Source organism: Aspergillus pseudotamarii, assembly GCF_009193445.1.
Source record: "Aspergillus pseudotamarii strain CBS 117625 unplaced genomic scaffold BDV38scaffold_3, whole genome shotgun sequence".
In the NCBI taxonomy this organism is placed as follows: Eukaryota; Fungi; Ascomycota; class Eurotiomycetes; order Eurotiales; family Aspergillaceae; genus Aspergillus; species Aspergillus pseudotamarii.
The window spans coordinates 23,287-47,485 of NW_022475017.1; the positions used below are offsets into that span (position 1 = coordinate 23,287).

Below are 24,199 nucleotides of genomic sequence, written 5' to 3' on the forward strand. Positions count from 1 at the left end.
GATATTATATAAGCTGAATTTGAAAGGGCTTTAACTACCAGCATGTTTTTTTAGTTATTTGGCTCGCTTAACTTCCCTATATAGGCTTAACGTGAGGTCCAAATAACCATTCCCTATACATATATAGCTTTCTTTGAATCGTTACATGACGGATATACAGTGCGTTTAGTGGGAAGTATGAAAGTCGCAGCAGAGTGGAGAAGCATGTACCATACCATGGATGGGAGAGTAAGCAGAGTAAGTAGAGTAGGTATCCACCCTGGCGCTAAGAAGGAAGAGAAGTTTTGGTATCACCGCTGTCACATTATTCTAATTCGTTCTGCTATGTGTGCGTGCGATGTGACACGCCGAGAAAAGATACTAGAAACACCATCCAATGACAGATAAGTATGAGCATTGAAACCATTAGGTAGTACTAGCTAAGATGGTCACCAGCTGGTAGAATTTGGCCTGGTCATCCCCATAGGATGAGCTGTACAAGTGCTAGTGCTATGGGCGCGCACGCGCATGGGAAAGGGCGAACCAACCAACGTTGAGCTCTGCTTGCAATCCTCTATGCTAGCGCCTACTCACACCTACTAAGTAGCTTGATATGATTCCTGTGTGAGGGGGAAAGTGGGGACTTTTTGCTGGACGGTCTGTTGGTGGTGCAATTTTTACCGCTGGGATGAAAGCGGGCTCTGTATAGTAGGCACTCTACCTGCCATTGGGGAACGAGGCCCCCCTGGATGAATGTTCTATAACATCACCGGAACATAGTTTCTTTTTTTTTTCTTTTTTTCTTGCTTTAAAAAGGAATGCAAACTCCCACAATGCCATGCATGCTTGAGCTTTTCAGGCAATTGGGCACAGCTGCAGTGCAACGTGCTCATATATACTAACTACTACCCATATTGATATTCTGCATTCCTCCGTTGTACCCCTGACATTTCTGCTTATCTTGTTATTTGAAATTGCGTTCTGAAAGAAGCGGACAGAGAAGGGAACGGGAAAAGATGAAAGCAGAAGCACATGAGGAATTGGATTTTGAATCTCTGCCTCCAGCTTTGCAACGAAAGGTATGTGAAGAGAAGATCTTTATTAGATCATGTATTCCGGATTGATTTGGGTATTATTGCGACTGCCCTGACTTCACCCCACCCCATCTGTTCCAAACCACCATCTCCTTAGGCTTCTGTCACGCCTCCTTTCCCACCATCCCTTTCTTTCGGATTCAAATGGCGGACGATGCGGGACCCTCTAGTTATCATTCTAGCGTTACTCTAGGAGCAACGGCTTGGCCCATGTTCGGATCCAAGTTGCTATACAGAGTACTAGTCGGATGATTTGCGGATGGATTCCACTAGCGCTCGCACTACTGGAGTCGAATTGCCGAACTATTATTTATCTATGGTGTGAACTGGGCGCTGGAGTCGCGCCATGGCTACTTAATACTCTAAAGAAATGGTTCCTACGAGCTCCACTTAGAACTTGGTGGCTAACATGGTCTCCTTATCCCCTATCATAGTTCTTCTCCAATATCGAACGCCTCCGTCTAGCCCAAGGTGATCGCTGGGATGGCATTAACTATCAACGCCGCTTGGCTAAAGTGCCTCGCCGCCTCCCCTTTTGTATCCTTCAGGGTCGCTCTTATCCGACATCCTCCATAAAATCCCTCATTAAGAACAGGAAGTGCTGCCCGCACAAGTCTTCCTATTTAAACACGACTAAGAAGCTCCGCAAAGTCGACTCGCTCCAGTTGGCCCATCTTGCCGTCCAAGTGGACTCGCGATGCTTTCATTCACTGCCACCTAAAATCCAGCAGAAGCTCTTTTCGAAAGAAGAACAGAATTGGTTTCACCGCACGCAGTTTGAAGCTTGGTTCTTTGATGTTGCCGGTGAACCGCCTTACCCGCTGGAGAAGGCAAGACGTTCCCGGCATCAGCCTCCTGAAATTCAATCCTCGGACAGAAACTCGATTGCAACCTCACAGTCATCCACCTTATACTTCGACTTCTCTGATTCGGATTTGGGTTCTGATACCGACATGGACAACTCGCTCTACGATAACTTCCGCTGGCTTGAAGAGGACGGAGATCTTGACCTAAGGCTGGACGAGTACCACGCGCATGTTGCCAAGTCGATGCCAAATTTGCCGCCTCGAAGGCGGCCTTCTTTTCGAACGGCGCTATCATTTAATCCAGACCTTTCAACCCGCAAACTAACATCGGCAGTGTCGCATCAAAAAGCGCAATCCGTGCGTCGATCGTCGACATTTCCGACAGCGCCGATGAATATCACGGCTCGTAATTCAAGTTCTCGACCGTCATCGAGCCAAAGTCAAGCTCATATGCCTCGATCTTCCACGTCCAGTATCGATCCATCGGCGCAATATTACCAGGACCCCGAGGCCCGCCTTAAACTGCGGGTCTACTTGGCATCCCCGCAAAACTTTGATGAAGCTGTTGAGTTCGGTTTTCCGGCTCAAAACAATGAGAGAACCATGTCAGCTGAACGCAAAACGGAGCCCCAAATGTTTGCTGGCACGTTCCTCGACGACGAGGATTCGCCTTTTTCAGACGAACGGTGCGATAAGCGAATGAACGTAGCTCGACTCTCGTATGTGCACAATTCTCGCTCATCAGACCTCGGATGCCCAAATCTCAGACACCAGTCACGGTTGCTACCACCGAGGCCTGGCAACCAGCAGCATGCCGGTAGCAACCGCGAAATGACTCTGAAGATGACGCTGACGAGACCCGACCTTCGGACGACGGTGCCACCCGGGGTGGACCCACAGAGGCTGCCACTGGAGGATAGCGGTTCCCACATGTGGGAATCCAGTGAGGACGAGCAAGGGTTGATGAGGAAAATGTGGCGTAAGTTTCGGAAACAGAAATTCTGAGCTTTTTGTCCTTTATACCTTCTTCTTTACTCCTATGATTAATGATTTGTTGAACTTTTCATCAATTAGCGGTGCCCGTTAGTATTGCTTGTACATACATGAATAGGCTTTTCCTACCAGCCCAATCGGAAATAAGATACAGTACTGTACCTTCTATACTTAAGAATCTAGTAAACCCCCCTCGGTAGCCACCAGTAACTTCAGAACAGGAACTAGCAAGTTGTTTTCTAGGATTGCGCGGATGCTCATCCCATAGTCGAGATTACTATTATAAGCTCAATACGTATCACGGTTGGATACTGAATGGTAATGCTGCTTTTTAGGCGGTCAATTGGCAAAAATAAAAAGCTAATGCTTCGATAAGCAATCTTTACACGTGACCATGCAGCTCCCTCTGAGGCCACGCAGCTATCCACCACGCACTACATTCTTAGTTTGAAGCCATTCGCGTTGCGGCCCTGAAACTTTACCCATCTACTATCCTTTTATCCAGTACAAATTAGGTAGCGCGTATTTGAACTCGACCACTCCATTCTTCCTCCCGCATCACCCAAACGTCATCGGAGAAACAGCTCCTCACCGAAGCATAAGCCTTTGTGTGCGTTCTTTCAAATGTTTCAAGAGTCACGGTCATGATTTCTCGATGGCTACTACTAGTGAGCTGCCTGTTATTGGCGCTCCTTGCCCAGCACGGTGTTGCAAAGTCAAGTTTGCCAAAAATTGCACCACCGACTAAGATCGATCATAAACCGAGTGCCCTCTTCTACTTCGATGACACGGACACTGTTCTTATGAGCACGGTCAATGGCGATCTGCTTCGGTCAGTCGATGCAGGCGAAACTTGGTCAGTTGTTGAGGGCGATGACGGTGGCATGAGACATCATGTTCTTTTAATCAGACAGCACCCATATGACAATCGAAAGGCCTACGCCTTGGGGCCCAACGGCCGTCACTGGGTTACAACGGATCAAGCGAAAACATGGACATCATTTAATATTGCCGAATTTCCGGCGATAAGGCATTACCCCCTCGTGTTCCATGGCGGGGACTCTAGCAAAGTGATATTCCAGGGCGAGGAATGCGCAGGCCGGTATTGCATTGTAAGGTCATACTACACGACAGATGACTTTGCTACAGTCAACCTGCTGCGTGAGAGCACTGGTGGATGTGCTTGGGCGGTGGGACACCCGCAATTTGCTGAAGATGTTGGTTTGGCCGAGGAGATTAAGGACCGTTCGTTCTGTGTCGTCCCGGGTTTGAAAGTGCCGCTTCCACACGCCAATCGCCTTGTATACTCTGATGACTATTTTAGGGGCAACGCCGAAGGCACGGAGACCAAGCTCCAAGAAGGACGCCCTGTGTCAGGGGTCATTAGCACCGCTGCAGTTAAGAAATTCATAGTAGCCGCGGCCAAATCTAAAGGGACAGAGGAGCTCGCGTTGTACGTGACAGTTGATGCGAAAACTTGGCACCGCGCAGAGTTCGATGGTCATCGAATAGAGGAGGATGCGTACACGATGCTAGAGAGTACAAATTACAGCCTTCAGGTGGATGTTCTGACTAGTCCAAGAAGTGGCATGGGCGTGCTTTTTACTTCAAACTCGAATGGCACCTATTTCACCCGCAATATTGAACACACTAATCGTAACTCGGAAGGCATGGTCGACTTTGAAAAGATTGCTGGTATTCAAGGGATAGTGCTGGTCAACACCGTACAGAATCCAGAGGAAGTCGAATCTGGTTCCGCCAGAAAGAAGATTACCAGCAGAATTAGTTTTGACGATGGCAGGACATTTCAGCCCTTGAAGTCAGACGGGGAAACCCTGCATCTTCACTCTGTAACTGCGCTTACAAATATAGGACGGGTGTTTTCAAGCCCGGCACCGGGGCTAGTTATGGGTGTAGGAAATACCGGCAAACATCTCCAAGAATACGCTGAATGCAATCTCTATATCTCAGATGACGCGGGAGTGACCTGGCGCCGTGCTCTCAAGCATCCCCACAAGTATGAGTTTGGGGATCAGGGTGCCGTTGTTATAGCGGTGCGTGATGTGGGTAAAGTGGAAAAGATCAATTACTCCCTTGATCATGGCAAGGAATGGGCGTCTGTCGAGCTCCTGCATAAGATTTTCCCCACAATGGTTACCACCACACCCGATTCCACTAGTTTGAAATTTATTATTATTGGTTCCTTAGAGGAAGGTCAAGATGGTGAACATGTCATTTACTCGATCGACTTCAATGGCCTCCATGAGAGGAAATGCAACGATGGTGACTTTGAGAAATGGCCCGCTAGACTGGACGAACATGGCGAACCAGATTGTTTGATGGGTCATAAACAATTTTACAGGCGCAGAAGGGCCAACGCGAACTGTTTTGTGGACGAGGAATTTAAGGACCCGGAGCCGATATTTGAAGCATGCAAGTGCACAACGGAGGATTTCGAGTGTGAATACAGGCGCACCGGAGATGGGACAGGGTGTGTCCTTCCCTCCCCACTAACTCCTCCGGAAGGCGAGTGCAAAAGACCTGATGATAAATTCATGGGCCCATCGGGCTGGAGGCTCATCCCAGGAAATGTTTGCATTCGAGATGGTGGCGAAAATTTGGACAAAGAAATTGAAAGGTCCTGCAAGGACGCCAGTAGTCCCCCGACTGACGGCAAAATTGGGGTGACTTTGCAGTTGTTCGATGCAAGAGACTACGCGCAGTATTATTATTTAGAACGACAGTCCAGTAGCTCCGGCAGTGACGAAACCATCATAATGCTAAACAGTGAGCACGAGGTCTATGTGACGCATGATCATGGCAAGACATGGGAAAGGCCGCTGAAGGGAGAAGAAATTACCAGAGTCTATCTGCACCCTTATAGCAGCGACGTGGCCTTCCTTCTTACCGATGGCAAAGAGGGCTTTTGGACTGAAGATCGTGGCTATACTTTCAAACCATTTCAGGCTCCGGCTCCGCCCACTCAGGATCGCTTCCTGCAAACTATAGCGTTCCACCCAGTGCACAAGGATCGGCTAATCTGGACCGGTGCCGTGGATTGCCACTCCGGTAACTGCCACTCGGACGCTTTTATCAAAAAAGGGCATGGTAAGAACTGGGAACCTTTACTGAGCTATGTCCAAAAATGCGAGTTCGAAAGTAGAGAAACCCGGCCAAACAGTACAAACCTCGTATACTGCGAGCAGTTTGAAAAGCAGAACAAGAACGGTCGACTGCAATTGTTGTCGAGCGATGACTTTTTCATTGGCAACGAGATCAAATTTGTCGATGTCATAAACTACGCTACAATGTCAGAGTTCATCATTGTAGCATCGCGGCAGCCAGAAAACCCTGATTCATTGGTAGCTAGTACGAGCGTTGACGGTAGGACTTTCGCAAGAGCACAATTCCCGCCAAACGTTCAAGTGCCTGTTCAAACCGCATATACCGTGCTCGAAAGCTCAACGCATGCTGTTTTCCTGCATGTGACGGCGAGCAGCACAGAAGGGGGTGAATATGGCCCTATTATCAAAAGTAATAGCAACGGGACATCGTACGTTCTTAGCATCGGCGCAGTCAACCGAAACAGTCTGGGTTATGTCGATTTTGAGAAAATGCAAGGCTTAGAAGGGGTGGCTGTTGTAAACGTTGTCAGCAACGTGGCTGAAGTCTCGAAGAAAGCGCCAAAAAAGCTCAAGACTATGATCACTCATAATGATGGAGCGCAATGGATGTTACTTCCCCCTCCAGCTAAGGACGCGGATGGCAAAAACTTTGGCTGTTCGGTCGTAGCAGGGAAAGGCACGGATGACTGCTCACTCCATCTCCATGGCTATACAGAGCGCAAAGATGAACGGGACACTTTTGCTTCTGGATCTGCAATAGGTCTGATGATGGCTGTGGGTAATGTGGGCGACCATCTAGCCGGTGGAGATGAAGCGGATACGTTCCTCACAAATGATGGTGGGATTAGCTGGAAGTCCGTCAAGAAAGGGAAATACATGTGGGAATATGGTGACTCCGGCTCGGTTATTGTTATTGTGCCCGAGTCCAAGCCCACCAAAACTATACACTACAGTCTCGATGAGGGCGATACCTGGGAAGAATTTCGGTTTTCGGATGTAGAAGTGCGGATTAAGGATATTTCAACCGTGCCATCCGATACCTCGAAGAACTTCCTGCTTTGGGCTAGAGTGTCTAATTCTGAAGTCCAAGATAAGTTCGCCACGTTCAACATTGACTTCAGTGGAGTCCGCCCGAGACCATGCATGTTGGATGAAAGTCAAGGGGATAGTGATGATTATTATATCTGGGAGCCAAAGCACCCTTTCCAGGAGAATAATTGCCTATTTGGCCACAGTGAACAATATCATCGCAAAAAGCCGTCAGCCCAATGTTGGAACGATTGGCGAGAATCCCACGTTCACAGCATCGGAGCGAATTGTACTTGCACGAGAGCTGATTATGAATGGTAATTGTTTCGTTTATTCCCCCGCGCCTTGAGTGATAATGTGCGAAGACTAACGTTGGCTAGTGATTACAACTATGAACCTCAGAGCGATGGTAGCTGTGCTCTCGTTCCGGGGCTTCCTAAGCCGGATGCTATGGAAGTCTGTAAAAAGGATCCTGACACAATCGAGTACTGGGAGCCAACCGGATACCGCCGCATTCCACAAACAACTTGCCAGGGCGGCCTGAATCTGGACCATTTTGTCTCCAAACCCTGTCCTAACAAGGAGGAGGAATATAAACAAAAGCACGGCATAAGTGGCGTGGGCCTGTTCTTTGCCATTATGACCCCTCTTGCTGTCGCAGGAGCTGCCGGTTATTATGCCTATAGCAAGTGGGATGGCAAGTTTGGGCAGATTCGCCTTGGAGAAGATGCGGGCACCTCGCAGAGATTCCTGTCCCGAGATTCAAGGTTTGTCACAGTGCCGATTGCAATTGTGGCAGGCATCGTGGCTGTAGCCAGAGCTCTTCCGCTTCTAGTTACGAGTCTGTGGCGGGGTGCCAGTGGATTTATTCGCCTTGGACGGGGCAGGGGTTATTCAAGGCCCTACGCATCTCGCGGTTCGTTTGCAGCGCGCCGAGGCGATTATACTAGCATTGTTGAGGATGAAGATGAGCTTCTCGGCGTGGAGGATGCCGAATTGGATGAAGATGACGAGGCTTGATCGCTTACTTTACATCTCGATGCTTTCGGTCATCTCCTAGGTAATTCTACGATTTATGTTATATTACGGAAGTAGTATGTCTTGTATACTGTGTTATGAATTTATAGTGTGCAGTTGTGGGCTCCACCATATCCATGATTCAAATCAACCCTGCTCTAGAACAGGTTGCCCCTTCCTCCCCTGTTTCTCCCTCTCACCTTTCCCATTCCCCTTTATTGTTATCTCTTGGACGGATGACGAACCTACAGAATAGGAGGACAATAGCATATGCAAATGTCTCCGAAAAGTAACGCCTGGGGCATAATGGACAAAATGAAGCCAATCGGAAGCTCCACAGCTCTCTTGATTGTAGCAGCTAAGTACTCATGTGTCTTATCATCGAGGCACAGCTTCCTTAATAACGAAAAGAGCTTCCTGGTCGACCATAATGGTTTGACCTAAAGCTTTATACGATGTAACGTGATCATTATGTAGGTCCGCGCAGTGTCTACTTCCCTTAAGAATAGTGGCAGAAATTCTCTTATCACAGTGCCGTTGTATGCAAACCCCTTAAAGGCAACCAAAAAAGCAGCCTTCAGTGGGAAACCCCAAGGAGCTTGGGGATAAGTCACAATAACTATGAAGACTGTACCCTGTCCTTTGAGAAATCTTCCGGTCCGAATGATTCAGGGAGAAGCTGCAGAAGGAGCTTGAGTCAGTACCAGTGGGCGTGTCACGTTTCCAGTGAGCATTTGGATATGAAAAAAAAATAAAAAATAAAATAGATAAAAAAAAAAGAAAGACAAGATGATAGGAACCATCTAACAAGGCGGTTACATACGTCACGCATTGTCTTCATAGTGTAGGTTCCTTCTGAGCCATACATGTAAATGGGGAAAGAGGGAGTTGTAAATTCGCTCATGCTATATGATTATCGTCAGCGCTGTAAACGGTGCTAGAAAGAACGCATCGGTAAAATACTCGAGGGGGCCATGGTGCGGGCCCTCATCAGGCGAGACGACCGAAGACACAGAAATGAAGCAAGAAAGAGCAAGACGAGGAGGGTTCGAACTTACAACTGTCTGCACATGCCGCACGGGGACGCTGGAAGGTTACTGTCGGTAGCGACAGCAACAGCTTTGAAGTCATGATGTCCAGCGACCTGCAACGATCATCTTGAGTTAGCGGGGAAGCCCCGTGCAATCCACGAGGCTGACGGAGTTCGCAACTTACGACAGCAGTGCCAAAGGCCACTCGTTCTGCGCATATGCCAACAGGATAGGATGCGTTTTCGACATTGGCGCCGACGATGTATTCACCAGACAGGGTGAGAATACATGCTCCAACGCGGAATTTAGAATACGGACCTTTAGATACACTTAGAAACCAGACAGTGCATAGAGCAGTGGCAACGAACGATGAAACTCTACTTGATGCATGAGTTGCGGCTGACTTACAGTAGGCCGTAGCTTTAGCAGCGATCGCCTTGGAGGCAAGGGTCTCGAGTTCCTGGGTAGTAAGAGCAGATTTAGAAGAAGAAGACATGTTTAATGGCGCCTGAAGTGTCTCATTCGTCTCAGTAGGAATGGGATGCGACAGGTCAATAATGTAAGTTGAGTTATGGAAGAGGGGATGGGGAGGGGTATGAGTTCGGCCGTGGAAAGAAGCTCCGCTATCAGATTGATGTCGTTTGGCTTGCAGCTAGTACGGCGCATACCCCACTTGCAATTATGCTGTTATCATCGTGTCTGGTGACTGTACTAGTAGATATGAGGTGGGCCAAGATCATGGAACTACGGAGGCAATCAAGGAAATTTCCTAAGGAGAGCTTCAGGTCTCGGTGAACATTTCATTGTATAAAAATGTTCATTAGTCGGTCCATTGATTCCTTTTCTTGTAACGAAGATATGAACTAGCTATACAAAATATCTAGAAACTGGGTTCAGGAAGAGGGAAGAGGAAAGATTATATGAACATGGAAAAGGGTTTTCGACACTCATGCCAACGCCCGATGGGTTCTCTTGGATATAACGATAATGCAATTGGTGTGTAGGGTTAAAAAAATTTTCCTCTAGTGGCAAGAAAGAAGACCAAAAAACAAGATAAAAAAACCAAAAAAAAATAAAAAAAAAAAAAAAACAAAAAGGAAGAGAAACGAGGTCAGAGGTATCATCCAACATAAGAGAAGAAAAATGTACGTCTAATGTAGAGCAGTTTATCCAAAATAACTCCGTAGTCCTTCGTACACTGTAAAAATGAAGGCTGAACTGGGTGCTGATCGTGCGCAAGTTATCCCGCAGCCTCGGTACAAAGCCTTGAGTCCTTGTTGCTTCCATAGAGCTTTGCCGGCGCCCCAGAAAGTTTGTCGTTGACCATTGATGGAGCCGTGAGTTATATCTTCTGTTTGCATGCGGGATTTAATTGTATCTGCCGGATAGAATAAAAAGTTGTAGCTTATACCAGCTGCTGCCCCAGCAATCATCTGTTGATAAAGCGGGAGGGAAGCCGATTGATGCTCTGAATTGCCTTTCGAGGCGGGTGTGGGATATGCGCGGAAAAGCGCCGAGACCCCCTCGTAGCCCCCAAACCAGGCGGCACCTCCACCAGTCTCTCGAATGAGAGTCCCCAGCTGCCCTCGCCAAAATCCTAGGATACCGTCTTGACGGAATATGGATGCGACCAAAGAGAGTGGACTGGCAGCTCTGGTATTGGAACCTTCCAGAGGTACCTGCATTTTGCACTTAATGAGTTCAATGGGAGTGAGGGCAAGTGAAGTGATGGACCCAGATGCAGCCCCACTGACCAGTAAGGCTGAGAAGGGTAGCGGGTCCGTCGAAGAGTAACATGTTGACTTTAATACATCTTGGATCATGCGATAGCTCCAGAACAAGCAGCTATTCTCTATGGCTGCACCGGCCATAGGGGCGCTGAGACCTCGATATAACCCTCTAAAGCCATCCGCCTGAAATGACTGCCGAAAGCAGTCTATTGGCCCCTTGTATCGAAGAGGTAGATGGTCGGGTTGAGATTGCAGGCGCACCTTCACCGTGTCAAAGGGGTACTCGATGACTTTTCCAGCCATTCCTGCTGTCTGTAGGTGAATAGTTAACCCAAGCAGCACTCTACTGGGCGCGGTAGGCAGGATTACTTACGGACCCGAAGATTATATCCTTAAACGCCTCAACCCCCTGATTGGGGGGAAGTATAGGGAGTTCCATTGACATATCATTCTTGATTGTGATCGCATGTTCTGCAGCCGCCATGGGAGTAGGGAGGGGAATTACGTCTGATCCAACCAAGAAAACGGGAAGAAAGAAGGGGAGAAGTGAGAGCGAGAGAGATGAAACCCTATCGGCAGGACATTGTATGGCTCCGTGTAGAATCGGAGAGAAAGAGTATTTAAGGTAAGATTTCGGGGCGAGGAGGAGGGGGCGGTGTAGTGTGGTAATCAACGAGGGGTTTCTAAGTCAGCCCGAACCCACGCGCGATAAAATCAGCAAGTGAGCATCGCCTGCAGATGAAAAACGAAGCCAAGACGCGGGATTTTGGGAACAGTGGGGAGCTTCTGCAGCAGTGGTGGTGATAATTTCAACTCGAACAACGACCGGGTAAGAATCGTGGCTGGCAAATCCCTCATTGCAGATGTCAAAGTGGGCATCGGGTGAAGACTTCCGCCGAGATCCGTTTATCTGATCGGTCTAAGATAACTTTTTCCTCAAAATTTCGAAGGCCGCAAAACGGCCAGTCCCTCCGCCGAGGAAAACCAAAATTATATCAACCGCTTTCCATCTGTCCCAGAGCCCCTTTCCGAGTTCCGCTTCTTTGCGCCATTCTACTTGGTCTATTATTTACTTTTTCTGCTGGCCATGTCCTCCACGGTATCGGCCACTCCGGCTGATCCCACAAAGGGTATGCGTAAAAACGGTATGTAATAGATTCTCGCTCCCCACTTATCCCACCCTGCCCTGCTAATTTTTCCTGCCTTGGACCCGCAGGAAAAAACTGGCGTGATACCAAAAAGCCGTTCCGTCCTAACGCAGGCCTGACCTCGTACGAAAAAAGATTGGAAGCTCGCAAGCATCAGGAAGCTGTTAAAGAACACGAAAGAGAACTCAAAGAAGAGAAGGAGGCCGAACGGAAGGTATGCGGAACGATGGCCATTGAGATTTGAGAGCTTTTATGTGCGAGCTAACTGACATTGTTGCACAGGCGCATATCCAGAGAATCAAGGAGCGTAGGGCTGCAAAGGAGGAGAAGGAACGCTACGAGAAGATGGCGGAGAAGATGCATCGCAAACGTGTCGAACGATTGAAGCGTAAGGAAAAGCGCAACAAATTGCTCAACTCGTAATTGTGGTGGGAAAAAATCTTCTTGGTTTCTTCATTTCCTTTTCCTTTCCTTTTTTATTTTTCCTTTCTACCCTCCTACCCTACTACTACTACTGCTGCTGCTATTATTATCATTATATTATTTTACGCCCTATCATCATCATCGTCGTCGTCGTGTTTATGATTTGTTCAGCGTGTATGGCGGGTAATTCGCTCTTTCCTTTTTATTTGCCGCGGTCTTAAGTTTGGTTCTCGGGCAATAAAAAGACAGTGCTTACGGTGCAAGTCATTGGTTGGATGGCAATACAAGGAGTTGGGCGTATGATATTTGTGATATTTGCGATATTTGCTGTTTCACTCACTAGTTTGTGTTCGGTTCCCCTGATATGTACAGTTAGATGGGACTAGATATAGGTGATCAGATTTGTCTTCTCTATTTCCTAGAAATGGTTCCATGTGAGACCATCGAACTAGTATAAATGAGGCCCGTTGATCCCTTCCGAAATTCTAAGAGACATTAAGACACACCAGCTGAAGGCAAGCGTCGATCAGTCTTGGCGTGGTGTTCCGCATAATCACATACATAGTGAGGTTGTGGGCGACACATACAAGTATAGATTCCCACACTCCGTACTATCTTTACTTTCTGGCCAAAGAAACAGGGGCGGTGGAGACGCAGAAAAAAGAGCGGGGGAAAAGGAAATAAAAAAAGATATGGAGTCTTCACTGAGAAACTCTTTGCCCGCGTTGCTGTCGCCCTCCAGACAGCTCTCCGCTTCTCACTCTTTCACTACCCATGGCTCTAGTACCGCCGGAAACCACAAACCCACTCTCACTCCCACTCAGGTCCCGTCCGACGCCGATGAACCGTTTGCAGACTCCCGAGACGGTGATTATGTTGCCTGGAACAGCAGCCGAGAACCGCCAGTTCTCCAAACACATTATGACCATAAGGATCGCGAAAACGCTTCAGGGGCGCCTCGAGACAAGCATCACCGTCATTTGGCCTTTGACCCTGCCAGCCTAGATCCTACCAAATTCAGGCCACGTCATAAGCATAAGCATAGCAAATCCCGTGACGGGCGGTTCCCACGAATAATGAACCCTATCGCCTCCTCCGCTAGTGCCAGGGGCTTACTACCCCAATGGTCTGGTGGTCGCGAGAAGGAAAGCGATCCCGACGATGGACTTGCGTTACTTAGACCCGTGACAAGGGAGACAACTCGGTCGCGCTGGGGATCTGAATCTACCACGGGACTCGGTACTGGTAGCAGGAAAGGCAGTATACTCGATGCAATTGACCGGAACAATCACCTGGGTTTGATCCGACGACAGGAGGTACGCTCGCTAGATGATTTGGAGCAAGTGAGAGAGAAGAGGAAACAAGGGGAACGGTAGGTAATTTTCTGCCCTGTTCGTTCCGGTTGATCTAACGGGCTCGCTGGCAGCTACCTACGATCCGCTTTAACGATAATCGGCACACTTGCAACAGATATCACCCGCAGGCTCGATTATACTTACTATAATTTGTTGGAGAAGCTCGCCGCTCTCCACGTCACGATCGCTTCTTTCCAAGAACTCTCTGATTCGACATCGACACTCTTCACAGACTTTGAACGAGAGACCACGAATCTGGATCAGGACATTCGAAAGCAAATCGGGGACCTCAGAGAATTTCAGCCGCAGATGCAGAAGATCGAGGCCTTGGAAGGACGTATGAAAGCGGGAAGAATGAAGGCTGAAGCGCTTAGCTGTAGGCTCCAGGAGATGCGGAAAGAAATTGACCGCTGGGAGAGAAAAGAGGTAGAGTGCCAGATACGAATCAGTCGCCGCCTCCGTATATTTTGGGGTTTGATTATGGCAGGAATTCTCACTCTCGCCGTAGCTCTTATTGTCCGGAATTGGATTACCCTGGAGTCGCGGGAGTCTGACATGGCTTCGCAAGCAGCGACCGTGACAAACGGCTCTACTGGAGCCCTTGTGCACGAGCAAGAACGTGGGAATCATTGGCTGGCAACAGATATTCCTGGAGATAGCTATGCGCTATCTCAATACCCATCGAAGCTAATCTCTCGTCACGATACCCGCTCCGCTACTGACCCGGCAACCTGGACTTTTGCTAATCCTGAGGATGCGAGGGCTACTGACCAAGATCCATTGAGAATATTCGACGAGCTCTAGCAGGCGATATTCCCAAAGTCCTAGAGCTCAACGTGATCCGTCTTTCTTGTCAAGGCCAGCCTTGAATTCGTTTGACAACCTATCGAGACTTTTGTATACTATTGACATGATACCCAATATGCAACACTGAACTTGTACATTATGCGTCTACGCCGTCAACCAAAGATGATTCATCATTGGCTAACCGCCTCCCTTCTTTTTCTTATCCTCAATGATTTCAATATTCGCTTCTGGTATTTCCTTCCCATAGACCTCCAATAACCAGAATTGGACATCATCGCTCACGTCACCCTGTACTGTAATTTCCTCATTCCCCGCGGCAGACCGGGTCACTGAAGAACCTGTTGCAAATTTCTTGCCGAGATCCTTGGCAACCTTCTTATTTTCCAGGCCATATACTTCCAAGCCCGCGATAACTGTGACGTGCTTGCGTTTGTTCCGTTCAACGCGCTTGATTTGAACCTTGGAGGCCGCCTTGCGCTCTGCGTCGCGTGCTTCTGCCAGAGCAGCTTTTGCCTCCTTCTTAGCAGCGTCCTTCGCTGCACGCTCCTGGGCAGATATAGAAAGTGTCGATAAATTAGCGCTGATGGCTTCTGCAAAGGAACGCAATCCTATTAGTCTGTTCTTCACTACACTATGCTGGAGTGATGTTTTGCTGTACCTTCAGAGTGGAGTCGTTGGTATAGTTCCGGTTGTTTCTCTTTCAGCCATTCTTCGCATTTCTTCGCCGTCCCACCAAACTCACAGTACTAGGATGATTGAAAGTTAGTCAAACTGCAAAGTTGTGGTGTTTCCTGCCCAACCACCGGTGCGGGGCGAATCCACGAAAAAGAGCGAAGAACAGGAGAAAAGGACAAAGAAGAGAGCTCGAGAATTCAAGATCTTATTACGGCGAGTGAAGAGATGTCATACCTCCGGGGGCAGGGTGCAAACTGTAAATCGAACAAGTCAGTGATATCTATTCACAATCCCTGCATTGCGTCACACAGAGTAAAAGAGGCGACTCACCCCCGCAATATACGACATGGCGGGCCTGAGATTCAACGGGGCCAGATTGCACTACTTCGGCCATTCTAAAGAGTGGCTATTGGGTTTTCTTGGACTTCTCTGGTTATAGGGGCAGTAAAATGATTTGTTTACCGGTAGAATCGATTGTCGAAACCCAAGCCCAGAGAACGCGATATCACCGCGGGGTTGGCCGCCAGTCGCACTAAACTGCTTATAGTATAGACCCGCTTCCGGATCAGGTGATTCCGGGTTTATTGGTCACCCTAGTATGCTACAGTTGGTCCAAGGACTCACATCAAAGAGCTTTGACTCGTTACAAGAGTTGGCGCTCTTGGACTTGGACCTACTGGATTCTGATAGTATCCCTGGACAACCTTTTGGTACAAGGGAAATGACTGAGAATCGCAGAAAAGTTCATTTCTGGATACATCTCGTACTGGGGAGAGCCTTTGGTGTCAAGGTGGCATAGGCATTACTATAGTCGCTTTGTATAGCATTTTTGGTTGTCTGGTAGGGCTAGATCTTATCCTAGAATTCCTGGGCGGCGAGGGTGATTTTGAGACTGATCGTGTTGCTCACGTTCGCATGGTTCGCGACGATCTGCCGTTTTCGGTTCGACCGCCCCTATCTAGACTACTATTCTAGTATCTTATTCTGGTCTGATTATTGCGTGTGTCGGCTTGCACTGCCTTCTTCTACCTGGTTGGAAGATACTTGTTGCCTCTGAGCCTCTATGACCCGTATAGAACGGGTCTCCAAAACTGTAGAAATGGCTTGGACGATGACAGTTGTTCATTCTAACGTTTCAGTGGCTTTGCTAATTCGTTCCAATGCTTCACCCGAATGGTCCTCCTTGCTTCACAGACTTAACATTAAAATGCCGATGATATCGTGTGGCCTCCCGAACAAAGCAGCCCTCAAACCCTCCTTTTTTACTCCATTAAGGGCCCCTTGATAAATTTCGTTAGCATCCATGGACGCTGCGGATGAATGCTGATTGAATATACTTACCCAACACTTTGAGATATGAACCCTTAATCTTGAAGCTGGGGATAAGCGACTTGGGCGTGACACAACTACCGAGATATCGGTCCTAGTGGCTTACGAGGCTACTTATGTATATATATTCTTAGACCAAGTCCCCTTCTATTGCATCATTTTCTCTCGTAGTACTAGTAAGCCTGTTAGCGCTCTCTATATTACTACAAGACCATCGAAGTGATCACTAATTGAGCATGCATAGCTGCGTCAACCCAAACGAGCCATGTTGTGGCTACTAGTACTTGGTAGGATGAGTTTAACTACCCACCTTGTTTTAGATTAGCTGCTTCCCCTCCACGGATTAATGAGGCGTCCGATTCTTTGATATCAAATCATGGACGCTGCTCAGGAGACGAAAATGTCCATTGTTTCCTTTCCCGGATTCAAAGCTGGCAAGGGGAGGAATTATTGAAGAGCAACGGGGTTTGACGATTTTCAGAATCGAAATTACTGCCAGGGACCAGAATATCCCCGTTTCCTCTTGACATATATCTCTTCTATCAAGCTTTGTAATAGCACCTTGACAGACGTATTTTATTAACTAATGCACTCCCTCGAACTTCTGCTACAGCAGCACAATTCATCCGCCAAGCGGAGGAAATCTTAGCATCTGAGTAGATTCATTTCTCAGGCGGCCTACAGGCTGTGGACAAGAAACCAGAAATCCACGGAGGGATTTGGAGAAGAGGATTCTCCCACGAATCTTACAGGGAAAGGTGAAGGGCGCGATAAGACCCCGAAATTATCAAAGAGTGGATCGGGAAAGAATTGACATTGAACAAGTCGACCAAAGCATTCCCTGAATCGATTAGCTGGAGGGCCTATAGCAGTGCAGCAGGTATATAAGACTTCTGGTAACCTTACAATCACTCATGGTCCGGGGCCTAGGCTAGAAAATCCAGCTATTTCCAAAGTGAGGTCTATGCTTATACTAAAAGATGTCCAACAAGAGGGTCACATCATGTCTTGAATCTCTTCACCTGAGCCACCTTTAACGAGAGACACCCGGAGAGAACCACTATCGTTGATACTTAGGTGTTATAGACTTCTGAATTGGGATCAAATCCCCATAGCTACTGCATTACAGCATATCCGCCTCAATTACTTGACATTCAGAATCCTAGCCAGCCAGGAGCCTCTGATGAGACTAGTGGGCCCGCACCTTTTCTGCCTAGAGTAAGATCAGTGTAGTAACTACTCTATCTGTCCCCAAAGGCGAAACACGTCTGGAGGCTAGCTACTCCCGCCTGCGTCCTGACTCGCACTGGTCATCAAATGAATCATCAATTTGTGTAATGATCAGCGATAGCTATTCGATGAAGGCATATATGATATGTTAGTGATGTGAACCTCGAGATATGCATCTTTTGGATTAAGGAAGAGGTTGCAATAAGAATTAACCGCCCTTTTATCAAGGGTGAGATCACGCACGGTTGCATTTAAGCTAGGATTGGTCCCATAGAACGTGAGTTGCGAGCCATTTGGGGAGTGATAGGACCGGTGGGCTTTTGGTCTAGACTGTTGTATCTAGAAACCGGATCGAATGGGCCCCCCAAGGTCGAGTCACACACTTGTTAATACCCGCTACACAGTAGTGAGTCTGGTTGGCTATGCCAAGGAACGGACGGAAGCCAATATAATTCCAAGAGGGGTTTCCTCAGCCAAGGGGGAACGACATGAGTTGGGAGGCTGTAGAACTCTTTCGGGCTGCCATGACACAGGACTTCTCCGCGTCTGATCCTTTCCGTTCACAATCAAAATTCACCCAGGAGAACAGCTGGCAAACCCTAGAGGTCAATGTGTGAGCCAACTTAATCGGGAAAGGTTAACAAGGAAGGAATGCAGGAGCACGGGCACCAGTTTCTGGACTCAGAACCATCGTGCCGGGCTTAGGCGCTGTCAGGGCGTCGGTGAGTTGACACCCTCCTTCCACCCGTTAGACCACCCCGATGATTCCAAGGCCGCGCGGACCGTTACTAGTACATTTGCCTAGGTTACATATTACTTGAGGGTAAAACGCGTGCTGTTCGCGCATTGATCTGGGAAGATAATGGGCTAGGTAGCTGAATGATTAATGAACAACAGATGAGAGAATTCATCACCCAAGTCGATATCTTATTTAATTGCGTATATTCGCCCTAGTTGCAAACACAATCTGTGAGTGTATGTGTGTATGTGTGTATGGGTATGCGTATGGGTGTACATACAAAGTCTTTTGGGGGGGGGGTTGGTTAGTTTGCTGGTGCAGAGGTGCCTCCCACTAGGACATAGATACTCAGATACTCGTAGTGCTGGTAAAGATGATCGACAAAACGTTTGTGTTTAGTCATTGACACAGACACTCACCTCATCATGACCCACTCGACTAACAGTACTACTAGTGGTTAGTCGTTAGTATCTACGATTGACACAGCCATTGCTGCAAGTGGAGTCAAGAACGAGGTTGCACTGAACCAGATTATTGGGCCAATTAGGAAAGGGTGGACTGATCCAGTCTCTACGAGCTTCGAGTGATGGGAATCAAAGCTAGCTAGATAGATATCTTTTGTCTTGGGGATTCTAGTTCATCCCATTCTCCCGCCAAGCTGACATAGCAAGGCCCCAATGTTGCGTTATCTACGGTAGACCAATGCGCACAGGCGCAAGTACTGAATACGATTTACCTCATTCTCTGTTCCTACTTCCTTGCTACCATCCGGTCTTCCGAAGCAATTCCCGAGCACTTTGATTTTTTTGAGAGCACCCCTTAAAAGAAAGAAAGAAAGAATAATAATAAAGATGAGGACGAAGAAGAAGAAGAAGAAGAAGAAGGGAAGAGAAAACAAAAAGTCAATAGGTTCACTTTAGGAATCGAAGCACTCCTTGTCGGAGAATTTCTGTAGCTTTGAATTAACCAACCACTTTGAATCATATCGGTCTGACATGCATGTATTGCATCCACTCCCCCCCCTCCTGTTTCTTATCGCCCTGAGGACTTTTCGACATCATCGAGAGGGACTCCAAAGCAGAGAGCATTTCATATTTGAGAGAAGGAACGAAAGGAGAAGAAAGAATAAACGGAAAAGAAAACGAGGGTTCAATACTCGGCGGTGACAAGGCGGACAATGACTCGAAAGTCTCTCAAATTGTACAGGTTACTGTCCTGTCCATTGCCACTTCGTCTGCGTTTCCTCGGCTCGACAAACTTTGACATGGAGAGGTCTTTTTTTTTTTTTTCCCTGTTACCTAAAAAAGGAAGTCTGTTTGTCCATCACTAAAGATAGTAAAGAAATGACTAGTGGCGCGATTAGCAGCGCTCGGATCCTCGAGCCTAGATTTGAACCTATCGGTGGTTATGCATGTACTTGTAATCCAGAGTAGATAAAATGTTCGAATGAGAGTGATTGTCGGTAAATACTATATCATTAACGGCACAAGAATGAGAGAAGATTTAATATCATATGAGAGATATCCATGTTCTTTGCCACCACCCGAAAAGAATTGTATCGGGAAGATCAGGGTCGTCCTTTTTTATTTTTATTTTTATTTTTATCTTTTATCTTTTCCCGAGTGCAGTGGCTTATTACCTATCTAGTAAGTACTACGTTGTAGTAAGTCGTTGTGTAGGATATGTATGTATCTGCGGGTTGTCGACCTGTGGCGCCCGTGCATCCGGATGCCCACTTATTTTCTTTCTCATCTCATAATGCTCGGATATTTAGATGACGTTCCGCATTGCTCCGAAGGGAAAAAAAAAAAAAAAAAAAAAAAAAAAAGTCGTGCAAATATCAAAAAATGCGAGTATGGACTAAACCGATCAAACAACTACTAAGAGGTATTTTAAACGTAAGAGCGACTCCAATATTTTAACTTCCGTCTAATCAGTGGCTAGGCCGTTTGACCGGTACTCGGAATGAACGTCAGAGGTTCAGTTTATCTCAAAAGCCAACGATCTGGAATCGGAAGTTTCTGAACTATCCAAGACGCCCCTGCAGCAATCAACAATTCTCCTCCTTTCCTTCTTTCCGTCTTTCTTTTTCTTTTTCTTTTTTCTTTTTCATTTTTCTGTGTGAGAAAAACAAAATAGATCGAAGACATAACCATAGCACTTCCACCAGAAGCCCGGGAAATGGAAAAGGATAATCAAGCTATCGACAGTACTACATCTGTTGAACAAGAAAACGATTTACCAATGACATTATAGATTCACTATCATGCGTTCCAGACAAATAACCGCCAAGTTAGGTGTAGACCCTAAGGCTAAGGTTGGTGGTTGCAACGCACGTCCCTTTTTGCCGTCAATACAGATTATAGATGGAGGGAGGGGCAAAAGTGAACCGAAAAAGTCTCAAGAGAGAGAAAAATAATAATAATAAATAAATGAAATAAAATAAATAGGTATAGATACATATCCGGAGTATATACCGATAGATGATTAAAAAAATAAAAATAAAAAATCAATCAATGAATAATTGATATACACACACGAAACAAGAATATGTATAGGAAGGATGATCCGCAGTAGAAGGGAAGTCTAAAATACCGAACTAAGAGGATCTAGACAGGAGTCTGGAGGTTTCTCCATGGGGTTTGATCAAGTTGGTTGTTAAATGACGAAAAATCCAAAAAGGTCTGGACGGCTAAACTCCACCTTTGGAGGTATGGTTTAAAAGAGGGGGCACAAATCACTGTCCTCGCGGTGGAGCCCCAGTCCATCTGTGCTCCAGCCAATAATTTCTTTCCATTCCACTGTTCAGGCGCATGGTAATAAAATACCAACGCGGTAAATTTACGAGGAGTAAGTTTAACTCGTCCCTGGTGGCAACCTTGCCTGAGTTCTTTTTTTTTTTTTTTTTTTTTTTTTTTTTTTTTTTTTTTTTTTTTTTTTTTTCGTCTCACTCTGCGTATGTACATTACCCTTTTATAGGTACTCCCCGTCCCGTCCCTCTCACTCTCGATACCTTGTTATCTACTACTACTGTTACTCCTACGATGGATGGATGGATGCATGTATGCATGTATGTACACTCAAGCACATCATTTCACCAAATCTTGTCAGTGAACTCCTTCCGCTCTTATCGGCCCCAATTAAAGTAGGCTCTTCTACGACTACCTACCTGCCTCCATTACTAGGTGGTATTACTTCATTGGGTGGAAAGCTTGTCAGATTGCCGCTTCTGCTTGGAATGATATTAGAAGATCACTCCATCATTCTTGAATCTCCTTTCCCGTGAGTACTTCGATTTTCTTGTTAAGATTCATTTTATTTGATTTTGATTTTGACTTTTATCTTTTGTTTTCTGATTCATTATACTTTCCCTGCCATTCCCCTGGCAATGATTTCATAAATTTCCATTTATTTATCTTTTTTCCTGACGAGACCGACTGGGACACAGAATAAATTACAATTTCATACATACATTCCTTACTTGAACGGATCTTCCCCCCAAAAGGTCTTACCCAAAAGGCCCGCTGATACCTTGGAAATCTTAAAAAAGGCACCCTCTCATTCATCAAGCTTGCTGTCCCGAGCCATATCTATCTTTGAGCTATTCTTGATCTCATCTTCCGGATACGTGCTGTCTTCCGCCCCCATTAGGTCTACGCCCTTTCTCTCCTCTAAAATGCTCTTCTGATCCTGCAACCGCTTTTATCTTGTCGATCTCTCGTTCTTCGTCGAGTGCCTCTATACAGCCTGATCCACTTGACATCCTCTGGCAATCCTCCCTTATATTCTCCCCTCATTCATAACCCAATAGCCGATTTGGCGAAAGAAGCAACGAGGAAGGGAAACGAAAGAGGCTGGGGTATGCCGGAATAAATCAACTCCAATGATTATCATCTTCCCGTGATGATGACTGCCGTGCTTCCCGCCTCACAGGAGAGGCACACGCAACTTTCCCCCGATCCTCTACGGTGCCCTATCACTCAAAGATACTTCCTGGAAGACTCGGACGTGATCACAGTAAAGTCACCCGCCAATGATTACTCCCCAAGAGAGTGTTCGAGCCCAATAGTATCCTCGGCGCTTTCTCCATTTCCCCGTTCTCCCGATTTCGTCGGAACGGCTCCTGGTCATCTACTTCCCACTCCTGCAACCCTTAGTAGTCTATCATTCTGTGTACGTGATGGGCAGGATGATGGAGAAGAAGAAGAAGAAGATGGCGTTGATGAGATAGTACTGCCCTCATATGACGCAGGTCCAGGCGTCCCGAAGTTACCTGAAGCTCCGAGCGAAGCCTCGACCGAGTCATCAACGGACCTCCACCGTGTGAACTGGCCGAGACCGACCGACGACAGTTCGATTGAAGAGGAGCCATCGAGACATGTTGATTACCTCGCCCATGAGTGGAAGGAGGAGGATATATGGGCCTCTTGGCGATATGTGGTTGCTCGACGAGAAATATACGATCATGGCGTGAGGCTAGAGAATGCGTCATGGAGGACTTGGGCAAAGCTGAAGCTTAACCGGGGAACAGTATCGCCGGAAACCCTCAACTGGTTAGTGCTTCAACTGGCTTTCCCTTCTCTTCCCTCCCTTTGATTTCTGTGTTTAACCATATGCGTCCAGGCTGAAGGACTACGACGTGACCTGGTTGTATGGCCCGTTAAAGTCGTGTAGGAAGCGCAAGACTGTCTCCAACGTCTCGCCCCCCCCAAGCCGCCTTGGAACGCCTACGGATAGAAAGCCGATACTCAAGAAGAGGACGGCTTCTGAAACAATCCTGCAGCGTTCCTTGTCGCAGCATACTCTCCTACAGCATGCGGGCGCCATTTTGAAGGCACAGGAAGCGGAGATCAGCCGTAATCGACCGTCCTTCTATCGTTACTCGTCAAAACTGGGACAGACATTCAGTCAGTCTTCTGAGGCTTATTCGCGAACGTCCTGCACTGCCACGCCAATCAACGGCTCTTCGGGAACAGGCTCACCCTGCGAAAAGCGCCATATTCATTTCAACAACGAAGTAGTGCAGTGTATTGCAGTGGAGGCAAAAGACGACGATGACGACGATTGGCCTGCAATGAACGATGACTCATCTTCGGAGGATGGCGTTGTCATGATGAGACACGGCTCATGGCAAACATCAACAAGCGAGAGGAGTACTACGCCGCGAAGCAGCTTTAGCAGTGATAACCGGACCATTGCACCACTCCCATCTACCACACTCAAGTATCGGGGAGACACTCCGGAGCCACCGGTGAATTCAATCCTCAATCGATGGTCCGGCTACTTTTCATCGTACTCCTCTTCTCCCTCGGTTGAGACCATTCAAACGTCAGAGCCGGCGGCGAACTTCTTTCTGGACGAAGCGGACAACGATTTAGATTTCAATTGGGAGCCGACTCAAAGATTACACGATTCGACGAATTGTAGTCGACCATGGTTTGTTAACCCTGAGGACGATGCGGAACTTGACCGACATTGTCTGTCGTCGGGAGTTTCATACGATGACGTGGAACCCGCCAATGCTAGTATTTTTGATCGAGTGGTTGATACTGTCAACACCGCTAAAGACATCGCGCATGTAATATGGAATGTGGGCTGGCGGCGATAACGGGCCTTATACCTGCCAACTCCAGGAGAATGACGATCATTTGACGCTGACGTCCTCTCCTACGCGGGATCTTTCTTTGGC

General features: G+C 47.3%; 7 protein-coding genes across 7 annotated transcripts; 5 read left to right on the plus strand and 2 right to left on the minus strand.

The window, feature by feature from the left end:
- Nucleotides 1–1,767: 1,767 nt before the first annotated feature.
- BDV38DRAFT_92638 (uncharacterized protein) lies at nucleotides 1,768–3,316 on the plus strand. The gene is made up of 2 exons (XM_032064136.1): nucleotides 1,768–3,190; nucleotides 3,249–3,316. Exon 1 carries the CDS (start codon nucleotides 2,027–2,029, stop codon nucleotides 2,882–2,884), a length of 858 nt encoding a protein of 285 aa, XP_031918790.1. The 5' UTR covers nucleotides 1,768–2,026; the 3' UTR covers nucleotides 2,885–3,190; nucleotides 3,249–3,316.
- On the plus strand, nucleotides 3,172–8,180 carry BDV38DRAFT_92659 (vacuolar protein sorting/targeting protein 10). The gene is made up of 3 exons (XM_032064137.1): nucleotides 3,172–3,190; nucleotides 3,249–7,343; nucleotides 7,407–8,180. Exons 2-3 carry the CDS (start codon nucleotides 3,517–3,519, stop codon nucleotides 8,044–8,046), a joined length of 4,467 nt encoding a protein of 1,488 aa, XP_031918791.1. The 5' UTR covers nucleotides 3,172–3,190; nucleotides 3,249–3,516; the 3' UTR covers nucleotides 8,047–8,180.
- Nucleotides 8,181–8,662: 482 nt separating this feature from the next.
- Nucleotides 8,663–11,288, minus strand: BDV38DRAFT_267410 (mitochondrial carrier domain-containing protein; the record flags this gene model as incomplete). Its single annotated transcript, XM_032056583.1, has 7 exons — nucleotides 8,663–8,722; nucleotides 8,867–8,948; nucleotides 9,102–9,187; nucleotides 9,259–9,392; nucleotides 9,483–9,534; nucleotides 10,274–11,116; nucleotides 11,178–11,288. The coding sequence occupies 7 exons, from the start codon at nucleotides 11,286–11,288 to the stop codon at nucleotides 8,663–8,665; spliced, it is 1,368 nt and encodes a 455-aa protein (XP_031918792.1).
- Nucleotides 11,289–11,439: 151 nt separating this feature from the next.
- Nucleotides 11,440–12,909, plus strand: BDV38DRAFT_92682 (CGR1 family protein). Its single transcript, XM_032064139.1, has 4 exons — nucleotides 11,440–11,633; nucleotides 11,755–11,949; nucleotides 12,021–12,166; nucleotides 12,235–12,909. The coding sequence occupies exons 2-4, from the start codon at nucleotides 11,892–11,894 to the stop codon at nucleotides 12,373–12,375; spliced, it is 345 nt and encodes a 114-aa protein (XP_031918793.1). The 5' UTR covers nucleotides 11,440–11,633; nucleotides 11,755–11,891; the 3' UTR covers nucleotides 12,376–12,909.
- Nucleotide 12,910: 1 nt separating this feature from the next.
- Nucleotides 12,911–13,977, plus strand: BDV38DRAFT_92677 (uncharacterized protein). Its single transcript, XM_032064138.1, has one exon. The coding sequence runs from the start codon at nucleotides 13,068–13,070 to the stop codon at nucleotides 13,749–13,751; it is 684 nt and encodes a 227-aa protein (XP_031918794.1). The 5' UTR covers nucleotides 12,911–13,067; the 3' UTR covers nucleotides 13,752–13,977.
- A 560-nt stretch (nucleotides 13,978–14,537) lies between these two features.
- tma22 (putative RNA binding protein Tma22) lies at nucleotides 14,538–15,699 on the minus strand. Its single transcript, XM_032064140.1, has 4 exons — nucleotides 15,543–15,699; nucleotides 15,447–15,466; nucleotides 15,196–15,283; nucleotides 14,538–15,127 (listed from the first exon to the last, which is right to left on the minus strand). The coding sequence occupies exons 1-4, from the start codon at nucleotides 15,604–15,606 to the stop codon at nucleotides 14,715–14,717; spliced, it is 585 nt and encodes a 194-aa protein (XP_031918795.1). The 5' UTR covers nucleotides 15,607–15,699; the 3' UTR covers nucleotides 14,538–14,714.
- A 6,717-nt stretch (nucleotides 15,700–22,416) lies between these two features.
- Nucleotides 22,417–24,118, plus strand: BDV38DRAFT_277550 (protein phosphatase regulator REG1; the record flags this gene model as incomplete). The annotated part of the gene is made up of 2 exons (XM_032058513.1): nucleotides 22,417–23,063; nucleotides 23,134–24,118. The coding sequence occupies 2 exons, from the start codon at nucleotides 22,417–22,419 to the stop codon at nucleotides 24,116–24,118; spliced, it is 1,632 nt and encodes a 543-aa protein (XP_031918796.1).
- Nucleotides 24,119–24,199: the final 81 nt, after the last annotated feature.